Below are 22938 nucleotides of genomic sequence, written 5' to 3' on the forward strand. Positions count from 1 at the left end.
TCTGCTGCTCTTGCATTAGCAGCCTCCTGCTGTCCTTTAAGGCTCTTCCCTGAAACCTGGGATCTGGAAATGTCAGTGCATGGATTAAAAGACTGTAGTCCATAATGTTGAAACCCATTAAGAGCAAATACTTTTTTTTCTGAGACCTGGATCTCTCCTAGCCTTGTAAGCTGTAGAGTTGGAAAGGGAGGAAAATATCCAAGTGCCTTATGGCTGCAATATTGTCCAAGTTTATATTGTATTTTGGTCAAGTAACTTGGCTAGAAGGAAGAATATTACTGAATTATGGAAGGTGTCTGGGAAGTGTTTTAGATACTAAATGTGACTCAAAAAAAAAAAAAAAAAGTAGTAAATGTGGTGGGTTGGACTATATTTTCCTTCCGCCTTGGGATTTTTAGACATCTCCGATGGTATCTGCAGTTGCTGCTTTAGAAGCAAAGTGGAAAAGAAGAGCAGCTGGTGGAAGGGAGTTGTCTACTTTGACCCTCCTTTTACAAAGACAGTGCTGAAATTAAACCTTAACTAAGGAGTGAATTGTTTGTTGTTTACTCCTGGATGCAGGATTGCAGCCATGGCTTTGTCCCCCATTGGTGTTGCTGGAGGTGATGTGGTTTATGTCTGAGAGCACAGGATGATGGCAGCCCCATGTGTACACGGTGGGGGACAGCACTTCTGTCAGCTTCAAGTGTCACCTGTCTCTTAGACCCACAAATGTTTTGGGAGTTGGACTGTAGATACTGAAACGGGGGTTCAGTGATGGCAGAGGTCATATTCAGTCACTTCTTGTTTAGGAAAATTCTGTGTCCTCCGGAAGAGCAATTGTACATGCACAGACTGTATTTTACTTTTATAGATATATTTGCATACCCACGAGCTATAATTTTTAAAGAGTTCTCTTTTTCTTCCAATAAAAACAACACGTGCTTTTTGGCGCTACCTTTACTCCCCAAGTTCATTCTGTTTCTTTTTTTTTACTCAGGGTGGGGCAGGCAGACAACCTGGAGCAGCCAGCATGCTGGCTGGCTGCCATGCAGCTGGGTAATCCCTTCAGATACTTTCTTCCCAAGTTTTTAAGGCTGTTGAGGACAAATCTGTAGGGTTAAGATAGCATTTAAGAGCATAATTAAGAATAGTTTGCTTGAAAAGCATAGCACATAGGCCATAAACCCAACAATTAGAGCAGTCTGAAAAGTTTCAAGGATCCAATAAAACATGGGGATCTAAGGCTACTGTGGGGTTTTCTCTAATTGTTTCATTTTTAGCTATCAGTACCTCATTAATTGTCATGGGCAATTAATGGACAAATATTTTCATGTACCTCATTAACCATTTCTTATGAAAGAGTCAAATTGCAGTTACCATGATAAAAATGCAGATGGATGGCTTGAATGTGGTTGTTCTGCTACTCCAGTGCACCAAGGTTTCATCAGTGGCACGTACATGGGATTTGCAGATTGCTCCTTTGCTCCTCAGGATTTGGAATATTTAGAATCAGCCAGAGCCTTGATGCAGTCGCGTAAAATGAAATAGCAAAGAAAATAAACAGCTTTTACACTAAGGAAGCAAGATCCTTATATGGAACTGAAATATTTGAGTACCTCCCAAGTATTTATCAACACTGACATAAGGGAAAGAAGCATTGCCTATTCTAGGCTTGTGGATGGAAACAGCAGGCAGGATTTGGACATAGAAGACTGGAGGAAGCTGTGTGTAGCCTTGAAAATTCAACGTGCAGCTTCTGAGTCCTAATCCAGTGATTAGACCAAGATGTCAAGCCCTCAGAACCCTTAACTACCTACTTTCCTTCTATCTTTTCTTTTTTATTTCCAAGTCCCTTAGCACAGGATGCGCTTTGGGAAACGTGGCTGTGGCTGGAGCAGAGCAAAAGTGGGGACAGGGCTCCAGTGTTACTGGTGACTTCTGATCCTGCAGGAAAGTGTGCCAAGGGATTATGTTAATGGAGCCAGAGCTCTGCCTGCCCTGCCAAAGGTGAACCCTTCTGCTGGACAAGGCTCTTGTCTAATAGGGGAACAAAGGCCACCTTGCAGGGGTAGAGGGGTGGAAACTAGATTTTCTAGCTTATTATATTTGAGGAGGTTGGTCTTCAGGATGGGAAGAACACAGATTAAATGGTGTTACCTCGGCATGTGCTGGCAGAGTTTGTGAGTGCCATAGGTCATGGATAGATGTGGATATGAAGAGGAAAACCGTATGGTTCTGTGCCCCACCAGATTGTCATTATAGTAGGCAGGGATAGTTATGGCACCTAAATTTTTAATGTATAGGTATCCAGTAATACTCAGATGTAATTATGAGCCTAGAGAATTCACTGAGAGGTGATGGAAATGTGTGAATAACTGTCAGGAATCAAAAAGTACTGAGTAGCTGCTTTTTGCTTAATTTTCCTTTAAGTGGACAATTTCTGCAGCGAAGTAACTGAAGGCAACATTACTTTTGGGACAGCCAAAGGCTCCAACTGCTGCCATAAAAGTGAATGGTAAATCCTGCAGGAAGCTATAATGCTAGTGGCAATTTTCAAGTGTGGAAGGAGAAGCAGCAGTTTCTGTGGATGACTTTTGTGGGAGGATAGGAGGGAAGGTCGTACTGAGCGGCTCTGACTTCAGAAGACAGCTAAAAATAAGTCCAGAAAGGATCCTTTGGGAATAGTAAAAAGATGTAGAAATGTATAGTTGGGTTTCTTTGTACTTAATCTGCGAATTGTTAATCCTTATAGACCATATGGGAAAGGTACAAAGAAGAAAACAAAAACTGTCTTGGATGGAAGCAGCTCAATTTTTGCACAGTCGGAAGTTAGCTGAAGTATCTTGCTTATTTCTGAGTATCAGGAAGTCAGGAGATTAAAGTTGCCACTGTAAAATCTAGAAACAGGTTTTCATTAAAAAATAAAAAGGTAACTGGTTCCATTTATAGACACGCTTGCCCTGTTTACGGTACCAGGAAGCTGCTATAAGGACTTGAGCAAAAATATTCTTAAAAACAGTTTCTCAGTTCTGTGAATACCTTGTGTGTGTCAGTTGTGGTTGTGTATCAGATTGGACAGCTTTTTATCAGCCATTGCAAAGTACTCAGGGCAGCAGGGGATGAATTTCTGTCATCTTTTCACTGCTGTCATTGCGTAGGTCCAGTGAGAAGGTTGGCATACCCATATAATAAAGGCTGTGAAAAGAAAATTGCAGCATGTGTTTTGTGAGATCAGAAGAGATAAGCTGGTCCCTGAAGATGCTCACAGCTTCCCTTGGTTTGTCCTGAAACTGCTTGCAGGTAGGATCCATGAAGCTGCTTAGAAGCTTAGATCTGGTTGTGTTAGAGAAAGGGAGGCTTGGAGTTCAAGTGTTAGAACCTGAACTGCTGCAAAAATAGTCTGAAAATGAGGCAGTTTTACATGGTGCAGGGTGAAGAAAGCTACTACTGCTTGTCATGCTGTACAGGATACTGGGAAAATACCTGGATACAGGGAGGAATTCCTCTCCATAAAGGATAGTACCTGTCCTTTTGAAAGGCTGCCTCTTGAAGCCCTCTGTGTGTTATTTTCCTTCTCTTGGTGAGGTCACCTGGTGGCCTGGAGATGGACAGTCCATGGGCACATCCCTCTCATCCCTGTGGATGTTCCCAGCTTTGAGTGCCCTGCAGCAGCTTTGTGGCACCTTTGGGTGGCTCTGCGGCTGACAGTGCCGTGGTTGTGCGTGGCTGCCCTCCAAGCCCACCGTGGTGACCTTCCTGTGAGGGCGTCACAGCCGTGGGCACTGGCCTCAGCATCCCTGTGTTAATCCATGTCCAGCGCGCGATGGGCGGCGCCGGCGCAGCGGCAGCACGGGGACAGGAAAGCTCCTTTGGGTGTTTCCCAGCAGTTCCGTGCTGGGGACAGCCCGTCTTAGCTTGCAGTCTGTTGCATGTTCCGTGCAAAGTGTGTGGCTTTTGCTTGCCTTCTCTAGGGGTTTTTCTGCTTCTAAATGACCTTGGTGATGTCCCCAGTGGATGATGGAGCAGCTGCTTTGTGGAAAGGGTACAGGGGAGGCCTGGAGTCTCCCACTTTGGGGGCTCTTCTAAACCTTTGTAGTGGGCGTCTGGATTATCCCCAGATCTTAGGTGCTTCCAGAATAGTTTCTTGTGAGGTTAGGAGGCTCTGCCTTTCAAAGCCCTGTGAAATGCTGGTGAGACTGTCCTAGGGGCAAGCTATGGTCCTGATGACCTGAGCTGAGCTGATTCCCATCTCCTTTCATCTGAGGTACCAGCTGGAGCCACATTTGTGGAGTTTTCCCCATAAAACTGTCACAGGTGTGGGGGAATTTGAGTGTCATCTTCCAAAGCCCACTTCACAAATTTGATCGCAGAAACCTTGAAACACTTTGTTCATGGGTAATTTGAGCTCCATGAGTTCTTCCAGCACTTTGGAGACCTGATGCCCCAAAGTGGGAGTTTGCCTTGGGCCTGGATCACCCCACTCTCCTGATCCCTGTCCCTAGCTGCAGGAGGCAGAGAGTGTCAGGGACCACAGGTTGTTTGATCTGTGTGTTGACATCTGGAAACCTGGCAGGTTCATTCCTTGAGGTTTGGTGTGTCTGTTTCCTACGATGGCTGGAGTGTTCCAGGCCATCCATGACAGAGGTGGTCTTCCATCCCGGGCAGAACCTCCATTGGGGTCAGCGCAGCGCCGTCTAAATACCACCCTCAAGAAAAACTGCTGCGATGCGACTGTGATGCTGACAAAAGGTTCTGTTTTTGTTTTGTTGCCATTGCAGTGACAGCTATATTGTGCGAGTCAAAGCTGTGGTTATGACCCGAGATGACTCCAGTGGGGGATGGTTGCCGCAAGAAGGAGGCGGTCTCAGTAGAGTTGGCGTCTGCAAGGTCACGTACCCGGAGGGCAATGGAAGAAGTGGATTTCTAATCCATGGTGAAAGGCAGAAAGACAAACTGGTAATAGATCCTAATTCAACTTTTGTCTGTTCTTATAATGAGAATTATCCCAAATCTATTGCTATTGTATTCTTGTGCAAGTTTTGTTTTTTTTTCTTTTTTAAATATATAAAAAAAACAGGCATGTGGAAATAATATTGGATTGGACAAAACAAACCCAATCCTCATCTGGAGTTGCCATCTTTTGCTACCTAGGCTAGTGTGAGGCCACCTGGAAGGAGCAGGTAAATTTTTGATATCCACGTGCAAAGATCCCCTTTGAATGAAAGAGGGCCTGTGGCTTTTTCTTTTTTTTCTTAGACCTAGTGCGGGGGTAAGTGAGAAGTGAATTGAAGTGTAAAGAGCCCATGAAGCCAGTCACATTGCACTGAGTAATGCAGTGCAAGCCTTTTAAAAGGGCCATGAATTATTTATGCTGCGTGCTGTTCAAGGTTTGAACAAGCTGAGTGAGAATATGAAGACAAGTTGTCTCTTATGAATTGACACACTCGGTTTCTCCTGGTAGCTGTTTATCTAAAAAGGAGCTCTCTTGTATCCCTGCACAAATCAAATTAATAAAGCCCTTTCCTGATTTCCAGGGGCCGCTTGAAATGTTATCATTTATTATCTTGTTTTTATGTATTTGATTCTTCTGAAATGCACTCCTGTGAAGACAGGGGCTAGCTTAAAAGCAGCACTTCCTCCACAGGCTTAAAAAATGCATTATTTGAGTCAGAAATGATCTTGCTTTCAAAAAGACTGGTGTTTTAAAGCTGTTTCAATTATGGTTTGTCTTTTGCAATGTTGTTTTGCTTAGGATGCTTTTTTTGACATTATTTGGGAGCCATGCTTAGGGTTTTGAGGGGTAGAGTAAGACATGACAAGCCGTTCCTGTTGTCCCTGAGCATCACTCTGGAGATGGTTTTTGGCACAGCAGAACTTGACATGAGTGTCTGGCTGGGGGTGAACAATTTAAAAACAGTGAGGGGAGTGTTGCAGCACCTCCTAAATCTGCTGCTGGTGGATAAAATTTCTGTTGAGTAAAATTATTGAGGGAAGAGGTTCTCCTTCCTCCTGAGCCCCCCACTAGCTTAACCTGTGCCACACTGGGTCCAAAACATGCTCCTGGGGTAGGGAGTGAGCGCCTACTCAAAGCACAAGCAAAAGATGAATGTGCAATGGTTTTGAGAACAATTACCGTGTCTGGTGTTTATTAGTCATGATTTGGTAGGGAAAGATGTTCCCCCATGTGAGGCATGACTTGGCTTGCTTTTTGGGTCCAGCCTGAGCCGATGCTGGCTGTGTCCTTGGGGTAGGAAAAGTGACTTTGCTCCTCTTTTGGGGCTCACGCCCTCCCAGGTGGTGCTGGAGTGCTTTGTGAAGAAGGACCTGGTGTACACGAAGGCAAACCCCACCTTCCACCACTGGAAAGTTGACAACAGAAAGTTTGGGCTCACTTTTCAAAGCCCCGCTGACGCTCGAGCCTTCGACAGAGGAGTGAGGAAAGCCATCGAGGACCTCATTGAAGGTAGCGTGGGGGTGGACACTTGCACCTTTGGAAGAGTGGGCAGAGGTTTGAGTCAGGGAGCTGGGAAGAGGGAAATGTTTAAAATCAGCTCTTGGGCTTGCAGGTCTCTTATGCATGTGTCCAAGTGCAGCTGGGGCCCTTATGCTACAGTGAGCAAGCCCCAGCTTTTAGGAATTGAGTTTTCTCATCCCTTAGAAAAGATAAGGTGTTTCAGTCAAGTATTTTTTCAATCCTGTCTGTCCAGACTTCTCCCTGTTATTTATCATCAAGTTTGTTGTTACTGCTTTTTTTGATAGGCTTGGGTTTCACACTAGTGATGGTAACTCGAACAGCCCAGGCTCTTTATTTGCAGTCAAATCTCATCTCTGTTATATTCCTGCCTGGAGTTGGATAAAACTTAGTTTGGTTTTGTTTTTAAGTAATTAGTTTTGTCTGCATCCTCTTAGTTGAATGGTAGTTCTTGAAGACTTTGTTGTGTTTCGGGGTGTTGTTTTTTTAATTCTTTAAAAAATGCAATTGAATTGTGTGTGCTTTGAAGTTGTCATAAATTTTTTCTTTTCACATTTCATTGCATCAGGCAATCACAATACAGCTATAATTCAGTTGTACTTTATTTTAATGAAATTTGATTCTTCATGCATTTTTTCTTGAAAATTTTTTTAACCATACTAGTTTATATAGGGACTTAGTAGTCCAAAGCCTTTTGCCTTCTCTTTCTGTGTGACCAGGATATTTTTGTATACAGATGGTACATTTTCTGAGGATACTAACTCACATGTATGTACAGATGTGTATTCTTTCTGAGGACATTAGCTCCATAAGACAACTTCATGTTCTGAATAGCCTGTCCTTGCTTTAACATGGTAGATACTGGAAGAGAATTAATCCCGTAGGGCTCCTTGCTGGTAAATATCTCATCAGTTAGAGGAAGGATGTTCTCAGAAATTTGCTTTTTTCTGTGCCATTAACATTGAGAAGTTACAGGTAGACTTGCTTCTTTCTTCTTCTTGTTAAAACTGTGAAGCATTTTGAGTCATAAAAGGGATGATTTATGTAAGTGGCATGGGATTGTGCAGTTTCAAGGAGATAATAACTCAAATGTATTGAGTAGTATTTTGAAGATGCCAGTACTTGGCAACTCCTGTTTTGCTCTTCTTGATCCATTTTACAGTGGAGGTATTTAAAATCAAGTTCTGCTGTATCTCAGATACTTCAAAATTAGGAAATCTATATTTATCCCATTAACAGTACAGGCTTATCATCATGAATGTGTTCCTCATTAACTTCCAAATAAGGCTTTCTGAATGAAAAACAATAACTTGTTCATGCACACACAGTGTTGGGCAGTAGATTTAATTTATCATTCATTTTTTGTTCACATACTTGATCAAATTCAGCAGGTAATACTAAGCACAACTAAGTGCGCATTCAGAACTTCATATCATGATATTACTGCTTTATTGTGAATATTTTAACAGTAGTTTATTCCCTGTAGCATCAGAAGTTTGGGGCACAGGTACAGGAACCCTATGCAGCTCCATAGAGCTTCAGCTTTTTTTAAATTTTAAAGCTAATGTAGCAAATGGCACAAATGTTTCCACATTACTCAGTGTTTTAAGTGGGCTTTCACACTTAGCTCTGCACATCTTCGTGATGATGCAACTCAGAGGAGCCAAGGCTGGTGCCAATAGCATTATATAAAACACGTTATTTTAACAAATTTCCAGAATGAAGGTGGTACCAGCCGTTCTACTGTGTTGGTCAGGGATGTGATGTGGGCTTAATTCAGTCTAGCAGTGGGCTTCCATCAGAAAAATAGACATTTGACTTGAGGGTTCTCCCCCAGCAGATCCTCTGGCTGTACCCCTGCTCGTTGGCAGCCTCTGGGATCTTGATTGGGTATAGGCAGAGGAGTCACTGCTTTTTAGGTACAGCATAAATTTGGTGTCAAGGCCAGCAGTGGTGAGCACCCCTACCCTGAGGCCGTTCTGTGATCTGGGTGCTCACCAAACACCCGAGCAGTTCTGCAGGAACACCTGCTGCAGGGTGACTAGAATTTTTTTTATATGCTTCCCTACTTTTCCAGAAGATTGCCTAATGTACCCAATGAAAATTGCACCCCAGTACTTTTCTCTTGTCTATGGTTTTACACATATCAGCTCCTTTCAGGTACTTTGTTTACGTGGGGCAAGGTGATTCTTTGAGAAGCAGGTGATAATAGAGAAGATCTTTAGAGTATATAAAAGTATATAAAAACTTCCAAAATTCAAAGGGGAAAAAATCCAATCTAACTCTTCATTGTCAAATTGAGGTTCATTTTATTTTAAATTATAGGTTATTTCTCTTCCCCCCCCCCAGCTTAGGGTGTAAGTGAAGAAAAACTCACATGTGATTTCTTGACAGCTGAGAATCAGCCTGGAGCACTGATTAGAACATAGCTTTACCATTCTTCAGAAATTAGTCTTCTGTAATTGGAAATGGTGACTGCTATTTTTATCATTGTTAATTAGCATTGGCAGCCACACAGTTGCATTTCAAGAAATACTTTTTCAGATTTTACCTCTCCAGCCCAGCTACCAGCAGATGGGTTGTTCTTCCCTAATTTGAGCCAGTCTTTCGCGCATCTACAACACGGAAACCTGTGAGAATCCAAATGTTTAACAGCCTCAAAAAAAAAATCGTGGAAATGTCATGTGTTTAAAAAGCTGTTGGTTTGATTTTTTTCTAGGATCTACAACTTCCTCGTCCACCCTTCACAACGAGGCCGAGGTTGGCGACGATGATGTTTTCACTGTGAGTACATGTCACCTAAGCTTCTTCACTTCTGTGCTCAGGTTTACATGGTCAGGTTAGAAAGGGGTTTTTCTTTTTATGCCTCAGGGTTGGCGTTCAGCCACCATCGTGTTTGGACACTGGGTGTGTTTTATTTGATGGAAGTATATCCTCTACAGAATGTGAGGCCTCCTGTTGGCCCCCTGTCGCCGCGTGAAAAGCATGTCAGAGCAGGTGATGTCAGGGGCTAGAAGTGAAGAAATAATCACCTTTGAATTTCTTTTGGCTTAGACAGAGGTGCTGCACACACCTGCTAATATTCCTCTCTGTCCTTGAGAAACTTCCTGCAGACTCAGGTAGTTAGCAAGGGGTCTGCTACTCAGGTGCATACTCAAGGAAATAAGGTTTTGGATCACAGTTGTAAACAAGCAAACTTTAAAGGTGTTTCACCTGTATATGGAATGTAGAAAGTTCAGACTGGTGTTCTTCAGGTGGAAGAAGGAACAGTAGTGTGGCATCTGTCTAAGCAGCAGTGACTTAAACAGGAGTGAGCTGTTGGAGGTTGATTTGTGGTGTTGTCTAAAATGTATTACGGGGTTTTGCTGAAACTAAAGCTACTAACTTCAAAAGGAAAGTTAAAAAGTAAAAAAAACCAACTTTGTCAGGTGAAAATGTGACTGATTTGTGCTATTCAATGGGCTGTTAATAAAGTTATTTGCTCACCTTAATTCAACCCCCATGGGCACATATTGGTTATTTTACAAATGCCCTCCTTGTCCTGTGGGGCCTGGATGGCAGGAAGGGGAAAGGTGGGATATCTTCAGTGCAGCAACAGCAAACTCAAAATTGTCTGTGGGATGTTTCACTGGATTTTTTAGGGTGAAGGAGGAAAAAATCAGTACAAGCATCAAGCTGCTTGAAAATGAGTCCCAGGAAGCATCCAAAGCCAAAAGGTGTTTTTTAAGGGTGATGCTTTGCCAGCATGGGACCACATCAGATTCCCTGCTGAGTTTTGACCGGATCTTCCCAGGGGCCAGCATGTTGTCCACATCTGTCCTTTTGTCACGCTCAGGGAGACAAACAACAGCAGGCAGGGTTAAAAGGTGACTTCCTGCACTCTGCAGCAAAACTATCATTAGCAGCTGCTTCCCAACTACCTGCCAGAAGTGATTTATAGGCACTGGGATGGGACAGACGGGGGAGGCACCAGTGGAGCCAGAGCCTTTTACCAATATGTACTGCTTTGTTCCCAAATCCCCTGGATGAGCTGTGCTCTGCTGGGGGTGGACAGTCACTCTTGATGTGTGTGTGGCTCTTCTGTGCTCCTCAGAAAGCGGATGGCTGTCAAAATGTGCCTTGGATGAGTGTGACCCAGCTCTCACTGGGTTACACGTTGGAATACTCAATGTTTAAGCAGTGACGAGTGGCCTGTGGAAACAGGAGAATGTATTTTTGCTAAAATCCTACTGGCTGATTCTCCACAAGCTCAATCTTGTGGCTGAGTGTTGATTTTTAAGCTCAATGAGTGATTTTTACAAGGAGGAAGACTGACTGTCCACCAGTTTGTTGCCTTTAAGTAGGAGGTGTTTTACATAGAAAAAGTTGCATGGCTCCTGCTCCAGCTGCATCAAAATCACTCAAACTCCTGCATTCAGAATGAAGAGCCAGAACTGCAGGAGATTTTTCCCACCTACTTGACCCTGGGGAAGTGACAAGTGTCTCCCTGCCATGCAAACATGTATGGGTAGGACGCCTGATGGAGGAGGAGGAACAAGTTGCTCAATAGCATTAGCAAGGAGGGAAACCTCAGCAGTGTTGGCATCTTGTTGGCACCTGGGGAATGAGTTGTGTCCTGCCTGGCAGTGCTCTCTGCAGGGTTTTGTGATCTCCAGAGTGCAAGAGCGACCGCACTGGTGGTGGGATTTCACTGGTGGTGGGACCTCACATGGTGTTATTTGTCAGAATGGCACACTAGGGCAGATGTGTTGTCATGCTTCAAGAATAAGGCTTTGGGGACATCTCCTTCCCCAATATGTCTTTGTTTTTCTGGGATGAAGTCTTTCCTTTTCCTGCAGTCCTTAAGTTCTTCAAAGCTCTCAACTTCCTATTTATCTGGTAGGTTATGGTGAAGTATGAAGACTGCATAAGCCAGAAATAACATACTGAAGCATAGAGCAGTTTAAAACTGGAAGAAATTGATAGGGCTGTGAAATGTTTTATTTTTACCCTTCTGTTCCATTCTTTCTTTGCACTTATTTTTGACTTGTGTATCGTAGTCCATTTGGTCATCCTTCCACACAAAACTTCTCTGCAGCTTTCTGTAAACTCTTCTTCAGCCACAGCAGTGGATTTTTTGGGTTTGGTTGGGTTTTTTTCTCTGTTTTAAAGAGAAAGTACATTTGTTCTTTTTTATTTCCTAAGGTAGTTATTAAAATCTTCACAATCCTCCCCCTCTCCCACACATGCATGAATAAACTTAACTGCGTGCGGCAGAATTTTCAAAAGTATCTGCATGATTGAGTCATTTAATCAGTCATTTACCCCTCTCTGAAAATCTCAGCCATTGCTGCTGCTGCACTGCTGCCTCAAATATTTGGCCCGAGGTCCTGCTCTTCTTGAAGATGTTTCAATCTGTTGAAGCACAGCGGGTCTAAAGCTTCACATTTCTGAAGCTGCTTTGTGGCCGGCCATCCCGACTTCATCGCGCACAGATGTTTGCACCAACATGATGCTCCCAGCTGTAGAACAACCCCCCTCATTCCATACAAGCCCTGACCCCGACACAGCTCTTGGCTGTTGATTGACACAGGGTTTCCATAAGGCCCCTGCTCCTGTTAGCTCCAGTATGGCTCCATGGGATGTGAGTGGTTTTGTGTGTGCACCTGGTGCATCATCCGTCCTGTTTTTTCTCAGCCAGCCTGCAGCCCTTCCAGGCATCCAGCAGGTTGCTTCCCTGGCAAAGAGAACATCTGGCAGATGCTCTCCTGCAGGCTGTGACCTTGTGTGGCTTAGTGGAGGATCATTTTCTTGTATCAGAAGGACTTTTTTGTCCTCTTGTATCAGAAAGTGGACAGGTGAATGGGAGCATTCACTTGGTGTCAGTAGTCTTGTCTCCTCCCATGACTGTAACTTGGAGAATCGAGATGATAACTTGGGCAGCAAGATCCTGCCCCATCCCTATGGCAAAGGCTCCCCATCCATCTTTCTGAAGCATGGGTTATGTCTTTAAAAACAGGACTTTGCCAGCTAATACTTCTCTTGTGGCTTAGACCTACAGCAAACAACCTGTTCTGAAATTCATACCTGACAGGGCAGGAAACAACAGTATATAGAGCTAAATGTCACAGCCTCGAGTTGAAAAATGCTTATTTCTAAAACGAAATCTCCGTTTAGGAGTTTTAACAATACGTAGTTGTGTTTCTTGAGTTTCAGGTCCTCCAAAGAGCCCATAAATGTTTTCCATATGTTAGCAAATAAATTTCTTCTGTCTTGTACATTATAAATCGTCCTCTCAAGAGATGCAATCTGAGTAAGACTGGCCATCCGTTCTGTCTCCATTGGGGAAACACTGTCCTTGCAACAGGCTGAGATTGTTCTGTTTGTCTTCATCCCTCCAGCCTGCATCTTCAGCCTTCTTTAATTAACATTTGTCTCAGAAATAGGGTTTAATACAGACTGAATGTATTCTGTAGCTCCTCAGCCACGGAATTTGCCATATAATTGAGTTATTGTATAAATCTTTTTCCCTAATCTACACTTTTACTTTCAATTACAGATAATAATCCCACATGACTACGAAGTTAAAATTGTGAATTGATTCCAAGGAAAAAAGGTCAATGTCTTCCAGAGTCTGCAGAGTGCCTGAAATGGCCTCTTTTAGCATCCCATCTGAAAAAGCAGAGGTGTTTGTTCTGAAACCTTATGACCAGTTCAGCTGAAACACCACTCATGTGTTTTTCAGATAAATCTGCAGCCTTGTGCCTGCTTTAGTGCTAAAGAGAAGACACCCACTGGCAGGAGGAACAGCAGCTCCCATGTTTGTTCTGATTTGTGGCTCTAAAAATGACTGTAGTCTCTTCTAGCTTAAAGGGGAATGTAAAGGAGAACACAGCAAAACTCAACCTTACTAAGTGTGATAAGCATGTTAAAATCACATGCATTTTATATAATCAACAAAAAAAAACCCCTATTTTTGTTTTTCAATATGAGACCTGGAGAGTTTGGCACATCAAGCAGGCGTGATCTAGAGGTGCATGGTTGAGCAACAAAATTGCATTTCAAGGTGCACATACTCAATGCATTGCTTCTCTTGTTGACTCCTGGCTAAAAACTTACATCTCTTGGTTCCCCAACTGCAAGAAGGGGCAAACACTCCCCTGCTTCACTAAGGTAATACAGACAGATCTTGCTGCCACTGCTTTTCTTCCTGGACTTCCAGCAGAAGTCTTCAGGCTCATGTTTTCACTAGAAAGTTGTGTGTTTGGAGCAATCCTTTGCTTCTTGTGCCTTTTTCTTGTCAGAACATGGATTCCTGTGCTTGGGGATGTTTGAGTTAGGAAGTTTATGTGGCTTGGACACTGCTGACAGTCATTTCAGAGACAGACACAATTACCTCCTCTCCACTAGAACAGTGCATATTGGGGCAGATGTTTGCATTACAGTCCCCCTTGCATCTCTTCTGCTTTCCTAATTAAAAAAACAGATTTATCCCTGCTGCCTTTCCCTAAAACCTTTTGTATACTCTCATTTCCCATCTGGGCCTCAAGCATGTTACAGCCTCACTATTAAAATTTAGAAGATATATTAGCTAGATAAACACTAAATCTAATTTTTCTTGCTGGCTTGGTCATTTCACATTCAGATGGTTCTTTTAAAGAACAACTGTGGGTTTTTTTTCTTTAAAGTGGACAGTGGAAACCCAGTCCAAATACTTTGGAATATATTCGTAAGTTCTGTGGGATGCTGGAGCATCTCTCATCCCAGCCCTCTGTGGAAAACGATGTTGCTGAGAGTAGAACTGAGTTGTGAGATGTGTTTCAGTCAGAAGATGTGCTCAGAGATTGAGGAGCCACAAGAGCTTGCAGTTTCCTTTTTTCTAATGCCATCCTCAGACAGCCGAAGGGGAAAATGCATTTTGGAGGCAGAGAGCTCTCTGTGGGAATGATGGGGTTGTCACCTCGAGCAAATCCACCTTGTTTGCTCTGTGAGGCTGAGCAGACCGACAAGAGGATTGTTGCAGTGACAGGACATGATGGCCTGCCTTCTGTTCTTCTTCCTGCCCAGCAGCCAGCTGTGCTCTGTGTGAGCAGCCAAAGGGTTCATTGCTGCTAGCCACATCCTCTGATGTCTGGATTTTGGGCTTGCATTGTAAACCACAGCTATTCTAATTCAGATTTTAAAGGGAAAAAAAAGTACTTGCCAAGAAGAGAGAAATTCACACACAGAAAAACCAGCGGGCTCAAATCCTTCCCTCAAAAACCTGAAAAGGTCCTGACTATCCACCAGTTTTAAGGCTAGCTGCTTTTTATCTGTTTGGGTTTTTTTCCTGCCTTCAGGTTAACTTTGCCGACACAAATTCACATCACTCAATGGGAATGGATACCAATGCTGAGAGAGATTTTTCAGTAGGGAAGGTCAAGTGGAAACTTTTTTCTGTGGCTGTCAGGTTTATTTTCTAGTGTTGTATTTCTCCCTTTCTTTCAGTATCTCTTGTTTCTTTCAAGTGGTGCTGGAAATTAACCCATTTATTTTCTTGTTCTTTCTGCTAATGCAAGCAGGGTGTACTCACTGATAATTTAATACTATTGTCACTGAAACAGTGGTATCATCTGGAAAGGCAGCTGCTCTTTTCCTTAAGTCCTTCAGAAATGTAGAGGCAATTACTATGTACTTCAGTCTATAGATTGTCCTTGCTTACTCTTACTCATAACCTGTCATTTGGACAGAAGGATATATAAAAATTACTGTGGTGTGGAGGTACAGAGAACATAAAATGTATTTATTCTTGTGTATGTAACAGATTCATAAGGTGTAAGTGAAGTGAAGAGCTCAGGGGAGCAGATAGGAGAAAGTTTGAAGGTTTGTTTGCTTCCTTTAAAAGAAAGGAGGGGGAGTAAAGGTCTTGCATGATTTATGTATTGCTTTATTATATTTCTCATGAGGGTTTTTTGCTTTTGTGTCACTCTCTGATAGATAAAACATGCTTTTCTTGCGGCAGGTCAGAAATTGGCATTTTAACACAATTCCCAAATTGACTGAATTTCTGTTGCTTTGTTGCTGTTTCACTCTAAATTAATTACAATAAAAACAAATTATTAAACAAAAAGTATCTGCATTGCTATCAGATATTGTAAGGCTCACTGCTCTGTAGTTTTTTATGTAGCTAATTATAGCAATGACTGGGATGTGCTGAGCTACTTTGCTGAGGGTAAGCAATTTCTCTTGTCACAATTCTTCCTCTCAAGACCATTTTTTGTAGTGTATTTTTTGGCTCTGTACCATTCCCACATACAAACACAGTTGGTTGTGCAGTGGGATTGGGATATATCCTGCAGGAAACGGAAATTTGATCTTTTGCTGTGGTGGAAGTTTCCTTATAGCTGCATCTTGCCAGAACTTGTGTTGTAATTTGCTCACCAGTTAAGTATTCAGTTTTGTTCAGTTTGCCCCAGCAGTTCAAAAGAGATTTCCTTCTCTCCTTCTTTCCTGATTCTTTCCTCCTCTCCTGCTCTCCTTCTCAACACCCATTTTGCCTTTTCCCTGTGCTTGGATGATGATATGGTGTATTTCAGTGTACCAGCTCTTTACATTTTGTACTCTATTATTTTGTTATGTATAACCCAACTTGCATTAATTTAAGTAATCTTCAGATTACTTAAGATGTTGTTTTCTTGCAGGATGAGCCTTTAAGATAAAAAGGGTCACCAGCAGACCTGCCTGTAGGATTCCTTGTACAAAGGTGTCTTGGCTGGTGCCTCTCTAGCTGTAATTTCAAGCTGGTGAATTTGTGATCAGGGTGTGTTGTAGCACCATTTCACACTTGCAATCAACTAGCTGCATGTTTGTCTTCTGAAAAAATAATTTGGCTGGGTAGTGATGTACTTAAACTATAAGATGAGTTAAAGTGTGAAGCTGTTTATGAGCGTGTTCCCTTTTAATTCATCTGAATCTGGATGCTGTAGTGCATTTGTGTATTTAAGGCACAAATGTGTCAGAAACAAAATAGAACCAACAAGAGTGAATTGCCCTTTCATAACATACAGAGCAGGAAAGGATTTATACAACATAAAACAGAGCGGCAGAGCGGGAAAGGATTGATTTTTTTTTTTTTTTTTTTTTTTTTTTTTGGTGCTTTTGTTCAGCCATGGTTCCCAGAGCATTTCTTTGGTATTATGTAAGGGGGACCTGATTTGAGTCAAGATGCCTGTGTGAAAAGCAAGTTATTTTTCAGCCATCTCAGTTCCCCCACCTTGCTTTTGCAGCACAGTTCATGCACAGTGAAGTTGATGTGGGGGAGCAGGATTTGGGGTTGCAGGAGTTATTTTAACACCTATATGAAACCACAACTGTGGGATGCAACTTGACTGATGCATCTTTAGCCTCAGCAGAGCAGAGACAGGCTACTCCATCCCCCTTTTCCTAGCGCAGCTGTGCTGAGCCAACCCAGAGAAGTGAACCAAAAACTAGCCCTATAAAAGAAAGCGAATACTTTTCCGGTGGTTTGGCTCCTGGAGCCAGCTTGCTGTAGGGCTGGAAAAGCAGAAGTGCTGGCTCAAGGGAAACTGTAGCTGATGGGCTGAGCGGGAGGCAAAAAACCTCTGCCACCCCACCAATGTTCATGGTGCCACCTGAAATTCATTGCATACCCCTGGCCCTGGATCCATCGCCTTCTGCAAGACCTCTGCTGTGCTGTGATACAAGTAAGATGGTTCTGTTCTTGCACTTGTGTGTGGTTTCGGATTTGTGGCATTTTCCTCCTTCATGTTTCTGCTGTGAAGCTCATCCTTCAGTTGAGACTGGGAGGAGATGCCAGGATAGCTGAGGCGGTGTTGATGGGGGTGTGTTATGGCCAAATGTATGCTTTTACCTTAAAAATACGTGGTTGATATGACTGCAGCTTTCCATTACATTCCCTCTTTAATCTGGGCTATGCAGTCAGCCTTTGAAGTGTATAGGCCTTTCTTTCAGCTTCAGGGTGCTTGAAAATTTGACAGAGGCAGAAAGTGGCCTTTTCCATTACTTGCATATCCAGCCTGAGGAAGTGGCTTTCAGCAGACAGCTGTATTTGTAAGCTGCAGTCTCACTGGCTGCTGTGTTGGAACAAAATGCCTTGTCCCAGGGCAGGAGGAAGCACCAGGGACGGCTGGATTTGGGGTGTCCTGGCTGGCCCCAGGCATTGCCTTTGAAGGTGACAGACAGAGTAGATGCAGCACAGGGTGTAAACACTGTTGGAAGGAGGCAGCCTTGGCCGGGGGCAGAGCGATGACTGACAATTTCCTGTGCTGCAGCAGGAGGGATTAGGCAATGGCTGCCTGGCACACAACCCTGTGGGAGCGCAGGGATGCAGGTCTGCAGCGAGCAGGCAAAGCTCTCTGCACCACTGGCAGGGGGAAAAGCATGTGGCTCCTGGTGCTGAGCTGGAGCATCCGTCTGGGCAGTGATAGGAAGGGAGCGGAGTGGGAGCTGTGGGGCCAATGAGTTGCTCTTCTCTTCATGAAGGAGTCTGTAATTCCCACCTGCTGTGTAAACACTGGCAAATCTGATTTGAATCCGTCATCTTGTGTAACAGGTAGAAAAGAAAAACCCAAAACAAACAGAGAGTTGAGGCTGCCTAGAGTGTGTCCTTGAATTTTGGATCCTCTCAAATGATTGGAGTTGGGGGGTATTTGTTTGTTTGTTTACTTGGGCTTTCTTTTCCTGGAGAATTTGGGAAAGAAAAGGAGTAGTTTGGTAAAGCTAAGCAAGGAAACATGCTTTTATATGAAGCTTCAAGATTTTTCTTTAAGTTGACAGATTCCCCTTCCCACCACTAGAAAGAAAAAAGAGAGCAAGAAAGAACAAATGAAAAGCCATAAAGAAACCCCACAACTTTCTGACTGAAAAAATATTGTAAAGTGATGTCCCCTCTGCCCCCCAGGATGTGTCTGGTAGTAACTGGGGATGAAAAACAGAATACAAGAGTCTCAGAGTGGACCTCTGCCCAGTACAGAAATGCATTATAAAGAACTGCATCTAAATAGGCCTGTTTCCTTCCCTCACCTGTGTTTTGTTAAAGGTTTGCTTGCCCTGTATCTTGTAAATACTTTATGAAAATTAAATCAGAAGTGATTTTAGGAAGCAGTTCTTATGTCTCTGGCACTTTCTGCAAGAGGAGAAGGAAAGACAAAAGTAAATAAGTGCCATTACATTTTTAAGCAGAGCCTGACATATTTGCAGTGCATATGAAGAGGATATTTTAAAAGTTTGCATGAGCTGTTGGATTCTATTTTGGTGATAAATTCCAGCTAAAATATCATCGATGTTCATAACTGTGTGAATAAATGACCCCTAACTGACTTCCTAAAATATCATATCAGTCTTCTGTGGGAAGTTTGCATTTAACTTAGTATTTCTCACTCTGTTTGTAACCTGTTGCATTATATAGGAGGAGCGCTGCTGGATTTAGAGGCAGCAGCATACATAGCAAAGACATTAATGATGGTTTAGGTGCATCAATTCTTTTAGCTTAGCTACTTTAATTTGCTTTAGTGTTTTTCTTCCCCCCTTAGTATTATTCCCTGCCCCCTCCTTGAAAGTTTCTGTATAGAAGAGCTGAGATTCATGGTGAGTTTTGTGGAGCCATCTGTTCCCAGCTGTGCTCAGCTGTCCAGTGTTTAACACCCCCATATGAACTTTCCTCCTTAATTTCTTTACCCATCTTGCAAAAGGAATGCTTTTTGGCTGTGTTGGATGTGCTAAGTTCCCTGTCAGCACCTGAAAATTAGGAGCTCCCCTTCCAGCCTCCCCCACCTCTGCTCTCTGTACCTCCATGCCACCACATGGACGGTCAGCAGAGGTCAGGGAGCTGATGCAGAAGTGATTTTGGGCTGCATTCCTGTGGTCCTGCACTCACACATACCCACAGAGCAGGTGATGGCACTGGGGGAGGAGAGAAGCAGTGGCCATCACCTCCCCTCAGCAGTTCAGACCATGGTGGCCATTCTCTTGGCCTTAGAAGAGGACAGCTGTGGTAATATGGATAATATTGTTAGAGAAAGTGGCTCTGCTAATCTTTGCAGAGCTGTACAAGCACAAATGTTGTATGCTGGAGCATCCAACAGTGCTGTAGTCCACACCAGGATGTCATTTTCAAGGTATAAACATATTAACAGCCTCTGCAAAAGGGAAAGGCCATCCTTTATCCCTAGGTGGTTTTAAGCAGTTGGTTAGTTTAAACAGTTCCCAGGTTTAAGTAAAAAGATCCTGTTGAAGCAGTGTAGCTTGTCTCAGCATGGAGAAATCCAATCAGGTCACAGCACGGAGGAGTTGCAGGAATGAAGAAGAAAGAGTGGGAGTCCTGGTAAGGAGAGGCTCTCCATGGATGAGGACACAAGCACCTTGTGGGTAGACAGAGCCACCCTGCTCTCACCACTGTACTGTGGGATTGCTGTGCTGCCTGGGGGAGCAGCCCTAGAAGCTGGGCTTGTGGTTTGGGGTTTTTCCCCCTTAAAACATTCTGGTTTTCCCTTATAAGTACCCGATGCAAAGACTTTCTGTCAAAGCAGTGCTCTAGCCCAGTGGTGCATTAAGGGGGAAGGGTACCCTGGGAAGGAAATGGTGAACAGACCTGCTCAGAGTTTCTGGTCCAGATCTGAGTCCCAGCAAAATGGGATACTGACTTCAGTCCTCCTCTGACTTCTGCAGACAGAGTTTCTCTTTGTATCTCTTCAAATGCCTGCTTTTGCAGACATGTCTGATGCCCTGTATGAGGCAAGTAGTGAAACAGGAAAATCTCCCTGAGGTTTCCCCCCCTTACCACATCTGAGTGTTTGTCATGTCATTTCATTGTGTCTGAGTCTCATATATTCTTTTCACTTCTTGAAGTGAGCTGTTAAGCCACATCTGTGGCCCATGCAGAGCTGCCCAATGATGCCAGAGTCGGGTTTAGCAGGAGTTTAATGGAGATGATCTTGTGTGCTGAATTCTAATAAATGGTCCTTAAGTTTTGCTGACTTCAGCCAGCAGAGCCACCAGCATCTTTATGGCACTAAAAGCTATAACCACAAAAACTTAAAATAAGAAAAGATAGCAATGAAAAATAGCTAGCTGTCTGCACTTTATATTGGTATTTGTTTCAGAGATGACTAGAAAACAAACATTTGAGAAATTCTACTCCTGTTCTGGTATTGGACAAGTCTGAATCCATGCTTATTGTAATGGTTGTGTACAGCCAATTTGTCTTTGAACAGAACTGGAATATGATCTAACATGAAGCTTTTCCTTCAGACTTTCAGCAGAGCAGAACTACATTCAGCTCCAGCCATCCCCAGTGGATGAGAGTGGCAAAATGTTTCCAAAATGTGTGGAAGCAATTTTCTGCAATACAATTTCTGTCTTGTCTTCAGTGATGGGAAACAAACAGAAATTTGACAAAAGCATTTTCTTCCATGGTTTTGTCTTGCCATGACAAATTAAAAGCTTGTGCTTAGGAGACAGGAGTCTCACATCTTAAAAGATTTTTCACACTGAATCTTTTTCTTAATACTTGGATAATCTAAGGTCTCTTTGAAATGGGCTGTCTTGAGTATACAGGGTGCAGTTAGAGGTTGATGGAAAATGTCAGCTGTTCCCTTTTCTAAATGTCTTGAATAGAGAGAAAAAGGTCTTTCGAGACGAAATTTAGGATTTGTGCTGTTCCACTATCTGTGAAAGTCAGCAGTGCTGTACCTCTTTAGGCTTTAAAAATAAAATTAAAAAAAGCTGGAGGAGAACGGAAGGACTTGTTCTGGTCTGGCAAGATTAAGCTGAGGGAGTTCTGGGAGACTATATTTTATCTTAATTTCTTTGGAAAGGTGGAAGTTTCTCTGCCATGCATCCGAAATAACTCTCAGACTTCCTTTTTGTGACGTTCCTAAACAGCGGCTCCATAGATAAGGCCCAGGCTGGCGCAGAGCTCAGTATCACTCACTTGCTGCACTGTTTGGCTGGCTTTATCATTCTTCCTTTCCGTACTGATAGCACAGCTGTGCCTCCCCATATCCCAGTGAAAGCAAAGGGTCAAGTGAAATTGTGCCAGGGCTCCTGAGGGATTGCACCTGGGCAGAGCACTCCAAGGGCTCGGGCTGCCTGTGGGGAGCCCGTTGCAGAGGTCTCGGCCGGAGGTGGTGGGGCTGTGGCATGGGAGGATGCAGCTCGCTGGCTGTCACTTTTCCAGGCTCATCCTCAACCCAAGCAGAGCTGGGTTTCTCATCCTGGGAATGGTGGGGATGCCTTCTCAAAAGATGAGGTGGCGCTGGGCTCTTCTTCAGCATGGTCAGGCTTCCACAGGTGAACCCAGGAGCTGCTGCAGGGAGCTTTGGCTGGTGCAGAAGGATGCCTTCAGTAAAGGTGAGACCGTGAGCCCCACCAAGTTCTGCTTGTCTGTGCTGCATGTCAAGAGGCCCCCTCAGATCCCAGTGTTGTGGTGTGTGGGCTTGCATGGCAGTGGGAGATGGGAGGAGTGGAGCGGGGTGATAGAGAGCAGGTTGGCTTGTGCTTTGCAAAGGCCAGGCTGGCATGGGCTTTTGATTCCTTCAGGACCATTATTTATAAAGCTAATTGTTCCACATCATGATACATCTGTTCCTCCCTGCTTCATGCAACCGTTAACCATTCTAGAGAGGAAAAAAAAAATCTTGTCTTGCTTGACCCACAGTTATTTTTCACAGCAAGCTTGCAAATCCTTTAGCTGGCAGAGAGCACTTCTGGAAGTGTTAAGTGACAGAATTCCATAATTTCCCTCTGGCAACCAATTTCTGACAAGCTGCCACAGATTGTATTGCTTCATAATTCTGACAGGAATCTTTCTTTTTTGTAGTCAGCCTTGCATGTTGCATCACACAGAGTGAACCTAGTCTGTGAAGCAGTTAGAGGCAAGGTGATCAGTCCAGTTCAGAAGCAGAAGTCTTCATTTTCTCATGTTCTTTTCATAGATGCTCATCTATGCTTATTGCTTAGGTATCTGATTAGCCTTCTTGTGTAACAAATCCATTTCAATGAGAAATAAACTGCAGTAAATGATTAACATAATCTTCTTTACTAATGACTGGGGTTTTTTAATTTAATGAGTCACTTCTGAAAGTCTGAGGGGGAAACAAGGACATGCTTTTCTTTTTTTAAAATTACCACAGTGCCATCATTTGCCTGTAGAAGCCTGGTGTTGTTTCTTTAAGCAGCCATACCACACATGCAGTATGTGTGCTTGCTCAGATACATCCAGCTCGCTTGCAACAGGAAATGTGTTGCACAGGTTTTATAAAATTACTCTTATGGTCGTGATTAATGATTTTGTTATCCAGGCAGTGAAACCACAAGAGTTTGTGACCGCTATAGCACTCAGAAGGTTCTGGTATGAGCAGCACAAATCTCTCGTAATTGAGCGTTTGAGGGCATGTTGAAACAGAGTTTGTTATCAGACTCCCTGTTCCAATAACTTTCAGTCTTGGGTTCTTTTCTCTCTTGTGACTACTGGGCATGTTTTCAGT

The 22938-nt window shown here is 43.4% G+C and overlaps 1 protein-coding gene across 2 annotated transcripts in view; it reads left to right on the plus strand.

Moving 5' to 3' along the window:
- SPRED2 (sprouty related EVH1 domain containing 2) overlaps window positions 1-22938 on the plus strand; it is a 59346-nt gene that overhangs the window by 28098 nt on the left and 8310 nt on the right. For both annotated transcript variants that reach the window (XM_064414929.1, XM_064414930.1), the window contains exons 2-4: window positions 4761-4938; window positions 6277-6445; window positions 9174-9238. In XM_064414929.1, the coding sequence (XP_064270999.1) occupies window positions 4761-4938; window positions 6277-6445; window positions 9174-9238 (412 nt within the window). The remainder of the gene's footprint in view (window positions 1-4760; window positions 4939-6276; window positions 6446-9173; window positions 9239-22938) is intronic.

The sequence above is a fragment of the Passer domesticus genome, chromosome 3, assembly GCF_036417665.1.
Source record: "Passer domesticus isolate bPasDom1 chromosome 3, bPasDom1.hap1, whole genome shotgun sequence".
NCBI lineage: Eukaryota > Metazoa > Chordata > Aves > Passeriformes > Passeridae > Passer > Passer domesticus.